The following is a 21,852-nucleotide window of genomic DNA, read 5'->3' on the forward strand; positions in this document are numbered from 1 at the left end:
GTAGGAGTTGGGGGTGAGTAGGTCAAACTTTACAGCTCTGGTGTCTAGACGTCGTTGCCCGTCGTTCAGGGCAGTAAAACCGTTTTAAGGGGCTGTTTTATCAGCGTACTCACTAACCGAAAGAGGGTGTACGGATATACTAGGAAATAATGAAAAAAGAAAAACAAAAACTCAGTCATACGAATTTCTCTTTCTCTCAATCTTTTCTTTTATGTTCTTCCTAACACAGACATTTAATTCAAAAATCTATCGTATAATTCTGATTAGCCTTTTATTCCAACGTTAACTTTATATAGATATTTTACACATATAAATAATCAAATTTATCTACTCATAAACATTTCTCTACATCTCCCAGTGAATCATCTTCTATATGTATATATCTAACCATTTTAGTACACATGTTAAATATAAATCACTTTGGATTTACATAAAATTTACCCTATTTTATAAATGTATATCTTTCAATCAGTCCATCATTGCATAAAAGCGTCATCAGAAATATTAGAAGCAGAAATTCAAGTGTCAATGGATCGCTCTGAAGTTGAGTGCTTTCAATAGCCACTTAAGCACCGGAATCCTTTCTTAGATGAACTCCAGAGACTATATACTTTATACTTTATATGCGCAAAAAGTGTCTTGCATCATCAAAGAAACTACTTCGGACCAGAACTCTTTTCTAGAGCTTGTGCTATCCCAATTTATACTAAAAAGAGAGCATAATGCAGGTGTTAGCACCTGCTGATGAAATCACTACCACCTGCTTTGTTGTCTGCGGACTCTTCAACCTTCTTGACAGCAGGGAGTCTCGAGAATTTCGCAAGTATCTTGGAATCATTATCAGTGATCCTAGTATTTGATCAATTTATCCAAATATTATATTTCTTTTTTTAATTTGTAAATAAGATTATTTTTTTTACTCTCTTCATTTCTAAATGAATCAATTAAATCATATTAATCAATTGGTATTAAATAGTCAGCAAATAGTTAAGATACTTTTATATCTTGATGAGCCGGCTTGTACTCACGTCTGCTTCTCATCACATATGGAACACGTGGCCCGATATAACACTGAATTCACTGTTCAGAGCAGTTGAGCAGCAGTGGCTCGACACATTACCCAATGCAAGCCCTCGAGAATTGCTTCTACAACTTGTAGAATCATTTATTCCTTAAGTGTTCGCCATTTTTATTATACCATATCGGATTCCTTGGTTTTTGATCTAATTTAACCAATTCCACTTTTTACCAACTTCAATTTCGTTTCATCCAATTAAATTTCTAAATTATTATCACTTTATTTATATTTTATTTTTTCCTGTTACTTTAAAATTTAAAATTTATTTATAAAAAATAGACAACTCATTATAGAAAGATGTCGAGAATATTGAAGAAGTGAAGGCAATTTAAGTTAATAATGTAAAGAATCCAAGTTTAAGAAAATTTATTGAAGATAAGGAAGAAAAATTTGAAAAAAACGTTGAATATAATAGAAGAATGGGAAGTGAAGTATTTTTGAATGGAATGATAATTAAAAATTCTGATTTATATAAAAGTGATGTTCAATATGAGAGGTATAATAGAGAGAAAATGTTAATTATTGAAGGAAATTTTCAGAAATAATTTTAAAAATGTATTCATAAACAGCTGAAACAGTAAAAATAAAATTGAAAGCAGACAAAAAGAAATATTATTATAAATAATTAGAGTAAAAAATGAAATTCCATCAGTAGAGAGGATAAGTTATTGTAAAAGTTCAGATGCTGACAATGATGATCCAACACAAAACGCTACAAGAGCCCCCAAAGCAACTTCGCACTTCTGACGTTCCGTCAACCGGATAATTATGATCGATGACACTTTTCGGTTCTTTCTTCACAATGCTCTGCACTCTTTTCTATCACCTTTCTCCGTTTTCTAAGCACATTTTCGATGTCTACGTCACGTAGTGCTTGCGTAAAGCGACAAATCCTTATACAATCACTCAATGTTAGCTTTTCCCATATCACTTATTCAAAAATTCAAATTCGTTGTCATTAATAAAAATTAAAGAGACATCACTGGGTCGCCACGACTTGGGGTGATCCTTTCTTTTTGCTTAGGTGGATGGCCCGGTGTTGAAGATCCACTTCTCCAGGGCTGTTATCCCTACCACCGCTGACTTTTTTAGCTCTCTTGTACACTTAGTTGTACTCCTAGGGCTTCTAATGTGTATTCCAGAAGGTGGGACTACCCTTTTATCTTACCTGGCTAAAACACAATACCGTGAGACTATGGCGCATTCTTTATTATGGTCTATTTCTCTAACTTTTTTTTTCATTTTACGACTATACGCGATATGCTGGGTACATACGTATCTATGTATATAGATATATGTACGTAATAACAACGCAACCACCCTCTTTCTATCCTAACTACCCTGCTTCAAATCTTTTGCTTCGCATATCCTCGCCGCAAGGCTTTTTAACTCGTCTCCGGAATTGTTATTGTATTCTGCCATCATTTTTTTACCTTACGGCAGGATTTAGAGAATGCATAATTTTATTATATGCTCATTTTCATCGTTACGTATTAATATTAATTTTTCCTTTGACATATTTTTTCGAATTTTTAATTATAAATAATAGTTAAATATTTATAGTTAAATATACATTTAAAAAGGATATGTTGAGAAAGAATTTTTCATCAACTTAAAAGTAATAATTATAATTTTTATTATTAAATAGTTTAGATAGAGAATAGTTTGAATACTAATCAATTGTTTTATAAAGATATTTCCCATCCACTAGAGTACAACCCTATGAAATAATAGTATCTTATTACAAGTAAGCATGAGCGTTTGTTTTTTCAACTCGAAAATTAGGATCTTTGCTTATATAGTTAAGGTATTGAAACACAACGAGTGTGTTTGTCGCCCTTTGAGAGAAAAGAATGAATTTAAATACCAATAGGAAGCGTACTCGAGACAGTGAAGATAGAGGACTAAGGTTGAGTCAAAAACAAGGGACAGTATGACAATAAAAAAAAAAATAATTTAAATAATCCACAATATGCAAATTATCAGGAGATTCTCACGACATAAGACAGACACCTATGTGGTGGAGAATCACTGGACCAGTCGAGAGAATATTATGGAAGGGAGGATTTTAACGTAAGGGTTCAGTATGGTAAGGTTCAAGACAATTGGTTTAATCTGCATCTATGGTAGTTGATGTTGTATAAACTATAGAACTAAACCCAAAACTCTCTTCATCCTCTCACTTCTATCACTCATCTTTCTTCTTCTTCTTTTTTTTTATTATTATTTTTCAAGGACTCTTCTAATAGACCTACATATTAAATTTACTCTTGAAATATCATTTTCAATCCTTACGTCATGTCAAATGTCATGTCAAATGCAGTTGTTGGAATGCATTTAGTTTAAACGTTTAAAAAAATGTGAAGTTGAGATTTTCATGGAGTTGAAGCGATGAAAAAGTTTAAAATTATGAGAAAATCCTAGCAAATGAGGGAAGCATTTATTTTATACTAAATAAGTAATTTTGTTTTTGTAAAATCTTTTAAATTAGTGTATATAAACTCATTACCGTTAAATGAAGATGTAAAAGATATTTTCGTTATGATGATAAAAAAAAAAAAAAATTATTCTATTTAACAAACATTCTCTAATTGTAATTTAAAAAGCGTAAAACTTACGTAAATATTACTATAAAATAATAAGGAAGAACACAGACAGAAATGATATATGAAATTAAAAAAAAAAAAAAAAGAAAGGAAGTAATGTAAATTTTTCAAAGTACGTAAAGATTTTTTTATAAAAAATAGAAGCTTATGTTTTTAAAACAACTGAAAAGGAATAAAAACAATAGGAATAAACATAGGTAAATAAATAAAAAAAAGTGAATATATATGTATGTTGAAAAGAATAAAGACAATTGAAAATGCAGAAATTCAATGTTGGGAAATAATGTAAGCAATAGAGAAATGATGTTGATGAGAAATAGTTGGCAAAAATATGTAGTTTATGCCCAGCGGGTGGTCAACCCTTTTGGATTTTTTACGCGTCCGCGGGCATAATCCTTTAAAACGCTTAAGAGTATTTAGGATAATTTTTTTTAGACCTAGCCCCCATAAGAAAGAATATACGAGTAGTATAAGGAGAAGATTGGAGGGGCTTGAAAAAAATAAAAAGGAAATAACGTCGAGGGTGAAAGTTGAAAATGCTAAACATTATGTACAGATACTACTAAAGGGTGTGAGAGAGTTCTTAGTTGAAAAAACTAACCCTTTAAGATTATGCAAAAGAAGAAAGAGGAATTGCCTCATTGCTCATCCTCATTTTCTCCCCACTACTCGTTACTACTTATACTATGGCTATGCTAAAATTAAAATAATGGCCTCTGGACTATTTAACTACAACTAAGGTGTGAGAGAAGAAGGGCAGAAAGGGATGAAAAAATTTTTTTTCAACCCTTCATTCTAAAAAAAAAATTTTTTTTCCTTATACCACTTTTTTTTCTTCTAAGCGACCGTGATCAATTTTTTTTATCATTTAAGGAAGAAATGCAAATCAACCAACGACATTTTTCGCGGGTAAAAAGAGCCAAGTCATTGTTTAAGAGAGAATGCCGATGAATACCAGGGGGTGAAAACCGTTTCAAAATTTTTTTTTACTTTTTTTTCACATTTTTTTTTTTTCCATGTGAATCAACCGTTTTTATTTCAATGGCATATTATTATATTCCGAAAGAGGTTAATTAATTTTCGGTAGATTTAAAACTTCTTTTTTAATATAAAAAAAAGATTCATCCCTAGTTTTTTAGTGAATAAAAAAAATTGTCTAATTTTATGAGAATTGTAAAAACGATATATTATATATCGATAAAGTAATAATAATTTTTTTATCAAAACAAATGACACCGCAATGTAATTTGATGAGTAAAGAAAAATCGTTAGTGTGATGATAAAAAAATCATAGTAGATAATTTGAAATTCACGAGTCAATAAATAACATTTCCTTTGAATTAGGGATGACATTGTAATTTTAAAAGGGTTATAAAAAAAAGTTTTGAGTCAATGAAACTTGTAATTTCTGGTTGATTCCTTATGCTAGTGCGTACAAAAAGAAAAGGGTGGCAATGAAGGGGTGGCTGTTAGTTTTCCATGTGGATGGCTACGTTATAAGTGAGCTTGGATACAGAAATAAAAAATTCGCGGACTAACAAGAAGTGAACAAGAAAAAAGGAAGATGGAGATATTGGAATAAAAAGGGGTGTCGAAGGGTGTTTTAATGTGTCGTAAGGAGAAAAAAAGGTGGAGAAGTCCCATAATTTTCGAACGAGGTTAAATGTTGTGACACCAATGGTAACCGGCCCAATGGTTATAGCAAAAATATCTTTCTTTGTCTCTGAGAACTTGGAAGATATGTATTTGTCGATTGGAGAATTGGAGGAAACAATAAAAAACCTATCACAACAGGACAAAAAGGACATTCAAAGGGTGAATTATGACTGCAACCTACTCATAAGTGACTAGTCATTGATTTTTTACATTTATAGAGTCATCAAAAATAAATTTAAAAAAATGTCAAGAAAAAAAATTTCAATTTGCATTTTTTTTTCTATAAAAAATTAAGTTCGGTTAAAAAAAGAAATTAGAATTAATCGCAATGAAATAACTGACTATGAATTCTGGAAATAATTAATTTCATAAAAACATCTGCTAGTGCATTTGAAATTTAAAAAAAAAATTAGAAAAAAAGGATTAGTATCTCGAGAAACCGGAACAGGAAAGGATGAAATAAAACAAAGAAAAAAACAATTTGAATATTGCAGATTAAAAAAGCCATAAGAAAAAAAGTGAGGAAGGTGCAAAAAATACTGGGGTTTATAATCAAGCAGGAAGCCTTGCACCGTTAGGAAATTCGAAGACAAAGGAATTTAAAAGATTCGAGTCCTCTTCATGACCAAGCACGTCATATTGTACTGGACCATCAAAACTCATAAATAAACACGTTTTTAAAACTGGGATGGAAAAAAATTTTTTACCACCTAGAATTATATCTATTCAAATGAGCATCTTTCAAAGGGTAAAAAATTGAAAAAAAAATGTAAAGTAAAATGATGCTTCTATGAAGAATTCTGTTGTCACTATAAACTCCCTTCCTCTTTTTTCTATGTCTTCCTATATTTCCGTTTTGTATTTTTTTTTCTCCCAATGACAGTAGATTTTGACGTTAAAATTTGGATGCACATATACGATATACAATCCCTATCTTGTTCAAGTCTTATTTTAAATTCATTCTTTCTTACCTTTTTTGCATACTCGTGACAAAGTAAATCTTTTCCTTTCTCAATTTTCATGTAATCCTTTTGTTGAGGTCTGAGTTCGAATTATGCAGACATCAAAAGATGATAAATAATTTAAAACTTTAAAGTAATTCTACGATTAAATGTTTATTTTAAATATGATTTTCACGTATTTTTTTCTACTTAATTACTAAGAACGAAATTATTATTAAAATTTGAGCGTAATGTTTTTCTTTAGTAGAGTCCGAGTTCGAATTGTAGAGACACGGCAGCAAAGGACGAAAGAAGTGAATAAAGTGTAAAAGAAACTAGTATACTATAGTGAATAAAATAAAAGTAAAAAAAATCAAAACATAATCTTTTTTTCTCTTTAGTCCCTTTTTTTTATATTTTTTGTTTAGAACTACTGCGGATCTCTTTCACTCATTTCATTTTTTTTCTCTAGGTTTTGGTTTTAGTTGCACCAGTGAGCGCGACGCAAAGAGAAAATGAAAGAAAGAAAAAAAAACTTCGTCATCTCCCTTTGCTACTTTTACCCTTTCTGATTTTATATTTCCATTTTTGCTACTATTTTTTTTTTCAACATCTACACTAGTTTGATCATCATTATCATCATGACAGTGTATTCAAGCATTTTAGAAAGCTATTCGACTGAATAAAAGGCTAGATACGTCAACAAAAAATTATTAAGTTATTTTCATCGTTACTAAGCTGGAATAAAAAAGAAATGATTCATAAAAAAATTCTCTGTAAATACTTACATCACTGGAGAGTCCATTATTCCATGGATATGGTGGTTGGGGAGGTGATTGTTGTTGATGATGTACTGCACCAACACCAGTCGCTGAATGAGGATTGTGAATATGTTCTGCCATAACACTGACCCAATGGGCCAGTCCACTATTTCCACCAGTTCCAGGGGTAGCTGTTCCTGTACCAGTTGTCCCATTTCCTGTTGCAGTTTGAGTATTTCCGACACCTCCTCCGCCTCCTCCACCACCTCCTCCGTCTTCTGGCCCTTCTGACCACGCGAAGGAGGCTTTCTGGAAGTATAAATTTGACGGATACTGCATTAATTGTTATGCCAATTGCTCTGTTCGATTATTTCTAAATTACTATTTCTTTCTACTTTCATATTCAACTTATGAATAAATGGATCAATTATTATTACCAATTATTAATGAAAGTCAATTGAAAATTCTAAATTCCAATGCAGTTTAAATTTCAAAACACTCCAAAGTGTTAAAAGTTTATTTATTTTATTTTTTCTAAAAACAAAAACAATTAGTAAAGAATTATTAATATTATAATGCAAATCTAAGATGTTCAGTAATAAAAGGTTTAAAGTGTTTAAGAATAAAACAACCAAGTGTTTACAATTGAACACTATAAACAAACTATAGCATTCTGGCAAACGACAGGAAACGTTTATAATTCATCCACAAAGCTGCTATGATTTGTTTATGGAGTTTAAAATTGTAAATAATTTAAATGTTTAGTTATTAAACACATGAATTTTTAATGCATTAATAAGATATATTGGAGAATTGCTAGTGTAGAATTCGTAGCTTATATTTCTTTATCGTTGAAGTGTTTAATTCACTAAAAACTATTGCTGACTACTGCTAAAAAATAGCTGTTAATACTAAATAGATAATTTATTTAAAATGTTTTTAAAAAATAAATGAAAACATGTGATAAAACTTCTAGTAAAAATTTAAATAATTGCAAGTTTATGTTATTATTAAAAAAATGTCAAAAGATTGGTCTTATCTAACCTCGTCATTATCTTCACGATGTAGTGCTAAATTTCTAGGAAATGCTGGCACACTACTAACAGTCAAGCCTTTGAGATCTTTAAGATCTTTTAAAGCACCAAAAGCATTGAGGTTGCCTTTGAAATTAGCAAGATTTTCTTTAAAGTGAAGATTACGATTTAATACAGTTTTGCCGAGAACAGCACTTGCAAGTAGACTTTTATATAAATCATTTGGTAAAATAAACTTTTGTTCACAATCTTCTGTAGGCTCTTCAACAGTGTCTTTACATGATGTTACGTCGTTAGATGACTCGCTGTCAACTTCGACCGACGAATTAGATACAACACTCACACTCGACATTTTTTTTCTCTCAATCACGTGTTTTTTCTCAACGAAGATTTTTGAGGAAAAAAAATATAATAAAAAATGTTTCAACCTCAATAAAAAAAAAGAAAATATAAAAAAATGAAATAAAAAATTAAAACAGAGAAAAACACTATAAACTGCCGGAAAATGCACTTTTTTTAATATATAAAAAATTGCGGTTTACGCCCTTCGATGAAAATTGAAGATCGCTTGGCGAAACTTCAAGATCAATATACAATTTATATTTATAAATGTATCATTAATATATATTCAAGTCTTTTAAAACTAATATCTTTTTTATTAAATTAAAATTTATCTACTTTATTTATTATGTTTATTAGAACAGCACTTTTTCATTATTATTATTATTTTATTAAAATTGCTTAATTATGTCTTATTAAGATTAACAAAAGACTTTGAATTTATTTTGTTTCTTATTTTATAATCAAAACCATTTGTAAAAAACCACACTCATTAATAATACTTCAATCAGTCATGAATTATCCACTTTTACTATTTAAAAATCACACATTTTCATTTATTTATTTATTAAGTGTTAGTTGTAATTGCTTTCAAGTATAATTTTATGCTGATAAAATCTACACAATAAAATATTTTAAATATATATTTTGATCCGTATTTAAAGTATTATTTTGAAAAATTACATTTAAAAGTAGTTTGCTTTAGGAACTTTTGCGCGCGCAATTCATTACGCAGGGCCGTTTCTAATTGGCTGGTTAATTAACGCGGGAGAGCAGAGCCACGAGGTTTTCAATGTGGTGTATTTATTGTACTTTCTGCTTATTTATTTCGAGTCTATATCAATGACCTTTTTCCTTAGACTAAATGTTACAGTGAAAAATAGGAACTTTGGTTGACTCCAGCATTCTTTTATTAATTTCTTTCCATTTATATTTATCTCTTCCAATGATTTCCTTCAATTATGTTAACGTACACCAGTGGTTATTTTTGCACTAGAATCTTCTATCGATTCCAAGCGTCCGCACATCCTGAGACACGGTTGCGGTCCGACGGTCTTACACACCCTCTTCGTCATCTTCATATGGAGATGATGACGAAAGTCTTTAGTGTGTTGCAACAAATGGTTAAATGATGGTTGCTGATAACCGGGCATCCCGAGGATGACGACACGTGGATGTTGATGGGACCAGCCCGGCGGCCTTAGAGGCCGACCGAGCACGCAGTCTTCCTGGTCCGAGGTAGGCCTTGCTGCGTGTTCAACCGATGGAAGACACGCGGAATGAAGGAACCCTTTTAAATTCTTTTAGAGAAAATTTAAATCCACTTCTCCAAATCTTCTTTCGAATAAAAAGATCAGAATAATTTAATTTCCACACCGTTTTCTCGATCTTTGACTTTTTAGTCAATAAAAAATCGATTGTTCGTTTAATTTACTTGAGGATCTTGAAGAGTTGAATGTTTATTAATTTGTAAGATGGCTGTTGAGACTGGATTGCGGTGTGTTGTTAACTGATTGATGATGTTGAAAAAAATATAAAGCCTCAAATAAGAGGTAAGAAAAAGAGCCCGCCACCCTCTCTCGTCTTGGACCCCTTTTTGAAGGGTTCTTATATGAGCGCGACCGGGCGAACCGCGCGACTGGTTGATGCAGTCCGCGGCAGAGCATAAGGAAGCGGAAGCCGGGCCCGCTCTCTCCTCGCGGGTGCCAAGGAAAGGCGCGCACGCTTCGCCGCGGCCGCCCGCCTCCGTCGACGTCGTCTTCTTCTTCGTCGTCGTCTTTTCCTACTCTTTCCATTCCTTTTACTTTCTTTTCCGTCGCCCACATACACGGCAAGTTGCGCGGGACGTTCAAGCAAGACAGAAGATGCACGCAGTCATATAAAAACGTGAAAGAGGAAGACCAACAATCTTTCTAAGTGTAGGAAAAGACGTTGGAAAGAGAGGGGTAAGACGAGATGAAAGAAAAATGGACAAAAACGAGAAAAAATGAAGAAAAAGAAAGAAAAAGAAGGGGGTGCACACTCCGAAGAAACAGATAAATATAGATATTTTCTGCGGGATAGGTGAATGCCACCCTCTTACCCTCCACGACCGCCGCCTTCTCCACCACATCCCTCGCAAGCTTCTAGAATTGGAAAAATGGAAATAATAAGACTTCACGAGAGGAGAAAGCAGAGCGGGTAGTAGTGGTCTCCAGACTATAAGGAGAAAGAGGGTTGAAGAGAGTGAGAAAGTTGCGCAGTGCATTCTGCGCTTCACTCTTTTTTCCAATACAACACACATTTCTTAAGAGAAGGGGCAATACACATCGATTCTCATGTGTGCTACTCATGTTTTTACACATACTTTCTAAACATACCGAAAAAAAAACCAAGATAAAATATACATTTTATATCCAATTACCAAAAGCCTATCGTCAACTCCTTCAAGTTAATTCCATGAAGCTTTGAAAAAGCTTTCTCTCTCTTTCTTATACTCTTCCACTTTAATTCTACTTTTAAAATATAATCCAACTTTTATTTGAAACTTTTCAAGTTTATATTGATTTGCAGATTCTGAAGAAAGCTGCAAATCACTCTGAATCAAAATAGATTTTGAGGCTTAACTGTATGCATATCTGAGTTGAGGACAGCAGAGCTCTTGTAGAACTTCTCTACATACATATATGCCTCAATAACGGTGCATCCCCCAATTACCATTATCCTATTGACATGTAGATTGGTTCACACACTGGCTCATTGGCTTTTTATCCCAAACTAAACAAGCACTATCGTTATATATTAGGGTACCGCTAGACTTGAGATGAAAACCTCACCAGCAATGGACCCTTTCTCTATCAAGAATACCTTTGCTGTCTGCGGCATCAGGACAATGTTATTTGTGTTTTGGTTTTTGGGGCGGCACCCGGAAGTGATGCTACACAATTGCCAGTATTTTATTTCGAACCTGAGACAACTCCACCTACTTACTACTTTGGTTTTATTCTAAATAAGCATTCTCGTGACAAAAAACATATCAAGGATCTTATTCTGATGACGATGATATTAAGTGGACTTTTTTTATACTCTAACTAGGTATATTGAGAAATATTTGCAATTCGTGAGAAAAATGCTCTTTCACTTCTCTTTTTTATTCTTTTCTTCATTCAGAGACCTTGAAGATACTCAATGTTAAGAGGAAGGATATCAGGTGAGCCAAAGGACCGAGTGGATAAGCCGGAATTCTCGAGTTGAAGGGTGAAAATTAAAGAAGCGCTAAGCTAGGTGCTAAACTGAAGAACCACTTGTTGAACAGTTGGCGGTCTGGTTGGTGGTGGGTGGCAGAGGGTGGTAAACGACACCAAGAGGGAGGTATGAGAGTAAGCGAGACTGAATGAGCATACTGAGGAAGATGCTAAATAACAAGAGGGAGTGAGATAGACTGACGACAAAGACAGTAGAGAAGGCTGCTCTCACTGGAAAGGGTGCGGATATGCAGATGAAGAGAAACCCCTTGTGTAACTAACTTCTAACTTTGCCATAACGGCCACACTAGCCTCTCACATTCTTCCGGAACTCCCGATCCTCAGGCCAAAATGAAAATTAAATTCTAACCTGTTATTCAATCTTTGTTATTTTTTTTCTTTTTTATCATTATTTACTTAGTATATCTTTCATAAGTATATGAATTAACTTCTGCAAGTTTTTATTATTTTATTGCTCTTTTAATTAAAACAGGCAAAAAAAAAATTGCATCAATATTTATTGTTACATTTTTGTTTTATTTATATTTAATCACTTTTCATAAATTATTTGCATTGAAAAATTTATGAGAATAAATCGTAAAATTGGAGATAATGCTAAATGTTGATGTAAACTTGAAGAGGGAATATAACTTTTTGAGAAGATTAAAAAAATGACTTTTTTAAATGTTTCTCTTTTTTTGGGGTAGAGTAGTTGTTGTTGGGAATTCTGAACATACGACCATTACTTTCAAGATCATTGAAAGTCTTTATTTTTGACTAATTCTTTTGAAAGAAAGTTGACGGTAATTTTTTATCGTCTGAAGACTTTTATATCATCCATTTTTTTTCTTGTCTTAAAGGATAAAACTAAGGAAGAAAACTGGCGCCAAGACGTCGGAAAGGACGACGACTACAAGGAGCCTCGACCCAGATCCTGTGGCGTCTTCTAAAACTGCTTTTCTTATTTTTCTCCTTCACGAGAAAGAGAAGAGTTGCACATACTCATCCTTTTTGCGTAGCTCAATGATTCTTGGGGTAGGTTTTTCCCGACTTTTTTCCACCAAATAAAACAACTCCCTCACCAATTGTCGAAACTATATGCGTCCGGCTTCTATCAGCAAACCGAAAAATACGTTCGCTATTAAATTCTTATGGTAAATAAAAGATACAGTCGTAAAAATTACTTGGAAAATATTAGGTTTGTTCAAGTTATTGGAATTTATTGTTTGACAAAAATAAATTCTAATAAACTTGTTAATTAAAAAAAAAAAAAAACCATAATACTTTTTTATGCAATGAATCATTTGTATAATTTTAATGATTATGAAAAATTGATAGTTTCCACTGAATTCAACAGTAAAAAATATTTTATGCAATAAAAAAAAAAATTTGTAATCAGAGTATACGGTAATAAATTTTACCGTGACTTTGATTTATGTAAATAAAGTGAACACAGAATATTTTCTTTATGAATTAAAATAAAATGATGAACTTACGACAAGCCAATAATGTACATCATTACATGATTATTTGTTTATCATTTATATTGAGAAAGTATAAAAAAATAACTGAAATTGGTAGAGAGAAACGAGTCGAAAATATTTCTATGACTTGGGTGCAATATTTTTACGAATATATAAATGGTAGTGGTGGTAAACTAGTGTGAGGAGAGAAGATATCACATACATTGTATAGTGGACATACACAAGAGAATAGAGAGAAGGAGGGGCACACACATCCCTCGTTCCACCCCCTACCCTCGCTAAGATTTTCCTCAGGTGGCCCACTTCGCCCCCATTGGTTATTGCCTGCACTCTGCACCCCCTTTGTCGACTTTTTCCACCCTTTCTCTCTTTACCACCCCGTTCAATTCTCCACCCCCTACCACTTCTTGCTGTTTACATCCTTTTTTTCTTACTCCAATAAATCTTTCTACGAAATTTTTTTTCCTAAAATATTTTAAATTGAAAAATGAATGCAAAATGATAAAAAAAAAATTTACCCTAGCTTTGGAAATTGGTTAAAAAAAAAATAAGATTATTATAAATAGAATAATAATAAATATACAATAACAAAAAGGCCATTTGAAAAAATAACAGAATTGTTATGAAGACGACTCAAGTGCATAACGTAATATACATTAAGTGAAGCGATAGTAATCTACAAGAGTTGCTATTGGACTGTTCTCCCATACTCCCCTTCTATATACACAACTTATTCTCTCAACATTTTATCGCACAATGCCAATCTACTGCGTATCATATACTTGGGGGGCACACATCGGCCATTTTGAATATAAATACGTCATACCACATACCGAGGGCCGTCATCAAACTTGCCTTCGACTTAATCAAGGACTACATTTTTTTCCTCTTTCCTTTTCTTCATTTTTACTCAATTTATTTATTTATTCTTTCATTTCCTTTCTGTCATTCCATCAAGTTCAAGTTGAATTTATTCAAGTTTGATTGAAATATCAATAAATTTTGATGAAAAAGTATATATAAAAAATAAAATGAGCGTATGAATTTAGTAATAAATGTTTGAGCAGTTGTCTGTGACGCAGGTATGACGCGTGAATTTTTTCAAGGGTTGGGGGTGTCCTAAGCTAAGGTAAAAAGGTTGTCTGGGGCGGCGTCTAGCCATGTCTATCGATTATTTCACGTCTTCGTCATTTCTCCTCGATCTTATCACGCGTTCTTTTTCTGTCCTCTAACTCTGTACTCCTGGCATTCACCCCCACACATATTCAACCCCCCTTGTCTCTCTTCTCTCTTGGCCCTCTCTGTATGGCTCTTCAACCCTCTTCACAACAACCCTCTCAGCTCCTGACCTGTCACAAACCTACGCACTTTCTTCAATTTAACGATATTATTCACCAAAGTTACAATCTTATGATTTCAAGAGCTCATTATTATTCATCACGAATTTTCAATTATTAATATTCGCTATGTTAATTCTTTATGACGCTTCTATAATATACGTTATGACTAATTATCATTTTTTATTTCATTCCATAACTCTTAATTTATTTTAATAATATTTTTATCAAATAATTCCTAACATTGCAAATAAATATATCCTCAAGAAATAGTCTTTCTTAGAAATCTAAAATTTTGTTTTTAATCTAAAAAGAATAAAAAATAAATTTTATTTATGAAATTGAAGCAATTGAAAAGTAATTAGAAGATGAATTGCAAAGAAAAGAAATGATTATATCAAAGTCATTCCATGAAACAAAAAGTATCATTTTGTATGGAAAAAAAGATAAAGCCTAAAATAGAGTCTTTTAGTGACGGACAGGTCGTGACCTAGGCCGCCTTGAAGGGCAGACATTTTTTAATCGATACTCTTTATCCACCCCCTGTGTCCCAGAGTAACCCCGTAGTTTGGCCGAGCTATTCGTCCGTGACGGGCCTCCTACGCTCTTCAGAACAATCAGAGGGTGTGGAGGAGGGTGACGAGGAGGATAAAAAGGAGCAAGAAGAGTAAGAGGGAAAATATGAGAAAAAGACAGAGACAATTTAGTGACGGAGGTCGCTGACTATCCCGAGAGTTCAAGGGATGAAATGACGGGAGAAAAGAACGAAAGTGGCTTGGAGGCACACAGACGCTTCTCTCTGTTACTCCTCACGACTCTTATACTCAGCCTAAATAGAGGCCCATCCCTTAAAGAGGATACTCGAAAACATTATTAAAGGGGATCAATTCAATCTTCTTAAATTTTTATTTATTTTTAATTTCTCAGATAAAAGCTACTCATTACCTTATCTATAATAAATATTTTGATCTAAATAAATTTACATTTCATCATGAAAAAAAAAATTCAATCTTTCCCGTAAAGTACGTTTTTAAAATGAGAAAGAAATTTTAAATCAATTACTGTTTAAAAATAATTCTTACATACACATCTAAAACAACGATAAAACAGAAATAAAATTGCATTTTTGAAGTGAAATTGAAAATTGAATTTCTTCAAGTTCGGTAGGATACAACAAGTACAATTGTTGAATGAAAAAATATTATTTTTTCATTCTTGAAGAGCCGGGTTATATAAAATTCAAGAATAGAAACAGTATAAGGATCTGAGTTATATTTTCTAAAAAAATACTGTTCCTCACAGAATAGTAGGAAAGTATAGATATAATTCTAATTTTTATTCTCATTTTTTTTTCGCTACAGAGAGAAGAAGAAAAAGAGAAAGAGAATGAATGAGAGAAGATGAAAAAAGCATCGAAGAGAACAGACAGACGAAGCAATACAGAAGAAGGACAGAAACGAAGAGGTGAGAGAGGGTGAAAGGGGGTTGGTATAATTTCAAAAGATAAACAGCCTTTGCTCTTCTTTGCGATTCTCCTCTTTACTTTTTCTATAGTCATCTTGTCGTTTGTTTTTCTACCGCGAAAAAAAGATAAATAAAACCCCAATATGATAGTGGACAAAATTGTTATAAAGTTCAATTAAAATGACTTTTAGAAAATCGAAGATGGAATTTCTAAAATGACTTCAGTTAATTTAAATCATTAAATATATTTAAAAAAAGTATAATTGACTTTTAGTTATACTTATTTATTATTTGTGAATAAAATAATCATTTGCGAAAAAAAAAAAAATTCCGATGATTATTTATACACATCCATGGTATTTTTGACTTACACATTAGTATGAATATTGGAATGTTATCGTATAAAGTTAATTGGTAAATAAGTAATAAATGTGAAAAAATCGTCATAACAAAGATAACGTTAGGTGGTTTTCTCATATATAAACTGTAGAATCTTAATTAAATAATAAAGCGAGGAAGTGAAAGAAAGATAAGAAAAAAATTATTTTAATTTTATCTTCAGTCTGTGAGTAGTCTGGCTTCAGATAACTGTTGGTTCTATCAATGTAAGAAATATTTTTGAAATAACTTTCATCTTACATAACTTTTAACATTACAAATGTAATTGTTCAAGTCTGATAAAATTTTTTATGATTATATAAATATTCGTCACTAGAATGCTGATAGTCTAATATTTAGATTTAATTCTGTCCTGAAAGAACAAGGAATTGAAAACATATTGAGATATTTCGAAATATTTTTTAACAATATCGATAATTCATTATCAATGTTAATAAAAATTCGATTACACGATATCTATACCGTAATTTAAAACGAAAGCCATTCTAGAATTTTCGTGAATTAAAATTAAAATTTTCCTCATGTAAATAAAGAAGAAATTAAATCTCCAAGACTTGTGAGGGTAGTTTTCTTTTGAATTCATCCCTATCTCAACTAGCATCCCCTTAAAATTTTTTTGAAGTTTTCTTCTTTATCAACTGTTGCTTAAAATGCAGCAGCTAACATTGAGCTCACCCCTAAAATCATCCCTTCTATCTCTTTGTGGTAACTTAGTATTTCAACTAACCGACAAAAATTCAAAATCAATTTTTATTCCAGCCACTTATTTCTTAAAATCCAATAAAGACTCAATTAAAATCATTATAATAATTTTTTTAAATTATCATTTAATCAACTTTAATTATTCATAATATTTTCGTGATTAAATAATAACAACAATAATCAATGTTGCAGTAATGAAAAATGATGTCAATAAAAATAGAGAAAAAATAATAATAGTACTAAAAAAAAAAAAAAGTAAAATCTTACGCCATCGTTATTTCTAAATGATAATGCATAAATTATGACATAACGATGATCTTTGACGCAAAAAAATAGTGACTAAATCATGAATCTTTTAATTTACATTTTAAAGCCTCGATTTCACAACGATCGTAAGTTCAAAGGACATTTTTCTAAGGAGCAAGGACTGCATTTAAAGATATTTGAAAGTAATATTATATTTTTTTTTTTGCCAGCAGAATATAATTAAATAATTAAAAAGTGTTACATTGTACATACGTGTTAGTTAAATAACCCAGTATCTGTAATTACATTTTTTTCTCTTCAATCAGAATATAGACTAACATCACCTAAAAATGATTTAAGTGTAAGACTCTTAGCTTAAGTCAATATAATGAATAAATACATACTTTTATCCAGCATGACGAAGTACAAACATCAATGCTGATTCTGACCCCTATAATGACAAATTATCATATGTAACCAACATATAACTATCGAATCGAACGTAATCTTGGATGCAAAGTAAGGTTAGAAGTTACCTATCAATCATAACTTGGCATTGAACCTCAATCTAACCCACAAAGACCTGTTTTCCTCTCCACAGGCTCACTAAAGCATTTATTTCTCTTGATTACTGATCATTTTATATCAACGTTAAGACTTGGAATCTTCTGCACCTGTCGTATTATATATACGACGATACTGATCGTACCGTAATGATGCTAAATTTCAGAGATTAAATGCGATAAAATAACTAGAAAGTAGACGTTTCAGTAGTTCTTATATAAAAGTCTGTATTGATCATCATTAAAAGACAAACCATCATGCAAATGACGTTTTTTATCTTATTTTTCTTTTTAATAATGAAAAAATAATTGTCAGTTATCTCCGCAAATGTTTTTCTCATATGTTTTTCGTTAATTCTATAAAAGACTGACGTATAAGCAAAGTTTAGAAGAAAGATAAGGATACATTCTTTTTATTTAGCTGTGCGTCTTTGAGTCGCGCCCGGTTCCGGCTTCCGGAAGACATTTTTTTTCCCTCTTCTTGAAGGGAATCTCTAGCTAGCATGATCATGATCAGTGTAAGTAAATATATACACACAGGACATACATACAGTGGAACTCTGAAATTTAGGGTGAGAGCTAATGGTTCTATTCCGCGTTTCTAAGTGAAAATTATTTACATTTTTACGCTATTAAAACTGTATTTATACATTATTTATATTTTTTGTTTGAATAACACAAATAAATTCATACTTTAGTTTTATGTATCCAGGACTAGCATCTGATGAGGATTTAAATAAGTAGAGTTTAAGCCTAAACAGATGAGTGATTGTATTTGCTGATTTCTCTCAAGAAAAATAATTTTTTTTTATCGAACCATAATGTTTAATTTTAATCAAATTAATTTTCTGATTAAAATTGTTTTTGTAGACAACTTATCGTATTTCCAGTATTTTCAAATATTTCATTTATCGTAATTCCATACGAAAAAAAATAATAAATAAGAATTGAGAAATTTTTTTTCAAAGAAATTCTTGAATTGGTATTTCTACGCGTTGAACTAAAAGTCCTCGATGTTTGACGAGAGATTGATGCACATCAGGAAGCCGATTCGAGACGACAACATCAAAAGAAGATTCGGAAATGCGAATTAGAGAGAGTTAGATAGAGTTGAAAAGAAAGGGGGATATAGAAGAAGGCGGGAAGAAGAGAAGGCTAGATTTGAGTCTGTTTTGTGACGGAGATAACTATAAAAAAAGAAAGAAGAATCTGCTATTTACTCTATATTGCTGGATTGTGTGCTTTCTCTTTCATTCTTTCCCTTTTGTCTTTCTCTCAATCTGCGACTTGACGACATTCACAATTTTATACGATACAGAAAGCACAGGTAGAAGGTACAAAAGACACCGCTTGGAATTTTTAACGTCGGCTTCACTTCTGTCGGTTTCGTGATACTTTCAAAACCCACAAACCCGATGCCGACTTACGAAAAAACCCTAAATATTTTCCACCCTATGTGTGCTTCACTTCTATATACAGTTCACAATCATTTATTTTATACCCTATATGTCAGTCATTTTTCATTTTTATTTTTCCACAATAAACCTCATTAAAACAATTTCGTCTTAAAGATTTTCATATCGGTATCATCTGTTTAAGATATACTTTGCTCAGTTTATGTGAAATGTAAAACATTCCTTTTTTCTCTTGTATGAATTGACAAATAATATAATAAACATCCGGCTAGTATAATTGTCAAAAATTCATAATTATTATGAAGGCACACGTGTGTAACGGAGCGCAAATGTCTCCTATCCCATCACAATCGAGGTGTTAATTACCCTTATTTCCGCACGTTTCACATAACAGTTAATGATTTTTTTCTTCTTACTATCTTATCTACCCTGAAAATAATTAGAATAACTCATTTTGTTTATAATTTTTGCATCTTGATCTTTATAAATTAAAAAAATATTTTTTTTTATGTATACAACTCAAAAATTGACGTATTAATTTTTCTTTCAAGATATTTTCATTAATTCCACCAAATTCACATCTAAGAGTTTATCTTAAAATTAAGTAAATATTTTAAATATAAAGAAAAAAAAAAGCTTATTGTGCATTTATTTTTTTCTTATTGTAACGTCCTCTTACTAATGATGATGACCACCTATTTTTCAGAAAGCTACTATAGGTCATTTTTCAAAAACACAGAGTCGTACACGAGTCTTTTATAACAAGCAGCAAGATTAGTCAGTAGTATTGGTAACTACAGATACAGACTATAGAGATTAAGGGGAAAAAGGAAGAAAAAGACACAGACATTTCTTCCGTGTGACGTACACAGAAGCTAATGTCCGGAACGGCTCCTGAACCATTAGAGCGAATGAGGGAGGCAGAAAGCAGAATAAAATTCTTATTCTCTATCTGTATCTATCTATCTATTTCTACCCTACACTATTGCACGTTATCCCAAGATGTCTTAATCACTCGGAAGATATGATTATAATTTTATGATCATGCAATTTTTACCCTCTCTTTTCAATCGTTTTATTTTAACCACCCTCTATGATAAATAATTACCAATCTTCATTTCTAACACAATCAATTCTTTATTAATTCATGAGTAAAGGAAAAAAAAAAAAAATAAAAAACTAATAATTCTTGGAATCTCACGTAATTAAATAGATTTTATTATTAAGTAAAAAGTATGAGAATACTCGAGAGTAATTATATACAAAATAAAAGTAACGGAATAATGGATTAATAGATAGTGACAAAGGGTGAGAGTCGTTCTACAGACGCCACCTCCTGTCGCGGCCGGAAGTGACGCACATCTATCTTCTCCTCCGGTCTTAGTCCATGCACTTCCGCCTCAGAGAAAATTCCGAAGTCAAGTAAGAAGTGTGTGTAGGGCAATAAATAATGTAAGAAAAATTAGTCTTTGAAAATATTTCAATAAAACATTTCCAACGTTTCATCAAGTTCTAATTAGTGATTAGTCATTAGCAATGAATCATTATATTAATGCTTTGAGTGTAAAAAAATTTTTTAGCATGAACTTGAATGAAGAATTTAGGGGTCTTTGAAAGGAGTTAATTATCTAATTATAAATTAGAATGAAGATTTAAATAATTGACAATGTTTACAAAAGCGAAGTCTGAATGGGAGACCTCAGCACACGTTATTTCAATTGAATTAACGTTCTACGTATGGTGAATAATTAATCGGACGTTGAAGCCACTCACTTAGACTCTATAGGGGGTCGTCCAGAAACTTTAGAAGGTCCTTCTGATAATTAACTAAACGTATACTCTCTGATCAACTTGGAGATTTTATTCGGACGCACTCAGCCAAGATAATTTTACTTTTTTAACTGTTCATGAACATATACATCTATAAATGTCACTTCTTATGTGTCTTAATCTTACATAGGGTATTAACTCTTGAAATAAATTTTTTTAAATTAATACTGAGAAGTTATATCAACTTGAATTAATTATTTAAACTATCTATAAAAATTCTGTAAACTTCTTCTTTTTATTTCATTTAAATTTAAATTTGTTTAAATATTTAATTACATTTTTTATTTTTACTTTATAATATTTTTTTTTTCTTCAGAAAATCATTAAAATATCAAATCAATAAATCTAGTTTATTAATTTATCATAGTTAATCATTTTGATTAACGATAAAAATTCATTTAATTTACAATTAACTGTTATTTTACTAAAATTTTAATAAATCAAACATGAATTAACAATTTATTAATATTAATTTTTTTCATTATCAGGTACTTGCATATCTTAAGGAAAATCATATCTAGGAGGGGCCACAGAGGGCTTGGTCCCTTTTTTTACAGATCAATTAACCTGAGTACGACGTGCAGGTTAATTGCAAAGGTGAGATACTATTTATATGCAAACTGCAGCAGTAACAAGTCCATTGTAATGTTTCTTGAAATTTTTTTTTTTTCACCCATACGTAAATAATCATAACCCACACAAACATCCAATATTCGAACCATTCATTTGAGCTTCTCAATTTTGCTGATTAAATATTCTTGAAAACAACCTAA

General features: G+C 31.5%; 1 protein-coding gene across 3 annotated transcripts in view; it reads right to left on the reverse strand.

Annotated features, from left to right (window-relative positions):
• The window catches only part of LOC118069481 (zinc finger protein rotund-like), a 72,690-nt gene that overhangs the window by 39,423 nt on the left and 11,415 nt on the right, over positions 1 to 21,852 (reverse strand). For 2 of the 3 annotated variants that reach the window (XM_035087624.1, XM_035087623.1), the window contains exon 2: positions 7,070 to 7,375. In XM_035087624.1, the coding sequence (XP_034943515.1) occupies positions 7,070 to 7,375 (306 nt within the window). The remainder of the gene's footprint in view (positions 1 to 7,069; positions 7,376 to 21,852) is intronic. The other variant, XM_035087625.1, reaches the window with a different exon arrangement.

Source organism: Chelonus insularis, unplaced genomic scaffold, assembly GCF_013357705.1.
Source record: "Chelonus insularis isolate UGA/USDA-ARS -01 unplaced genomic scaffold, ASM1335770v1 contig_410_pilon, whole genome shotgun sequence".
Classification (NCBI taxonomy): domain Eukaryota; kingdom Metazoa; phylum Arthropoda; class Insecta; order Hymenoptera; family Braconidae; genus Chelonus; species Chelonus insularis.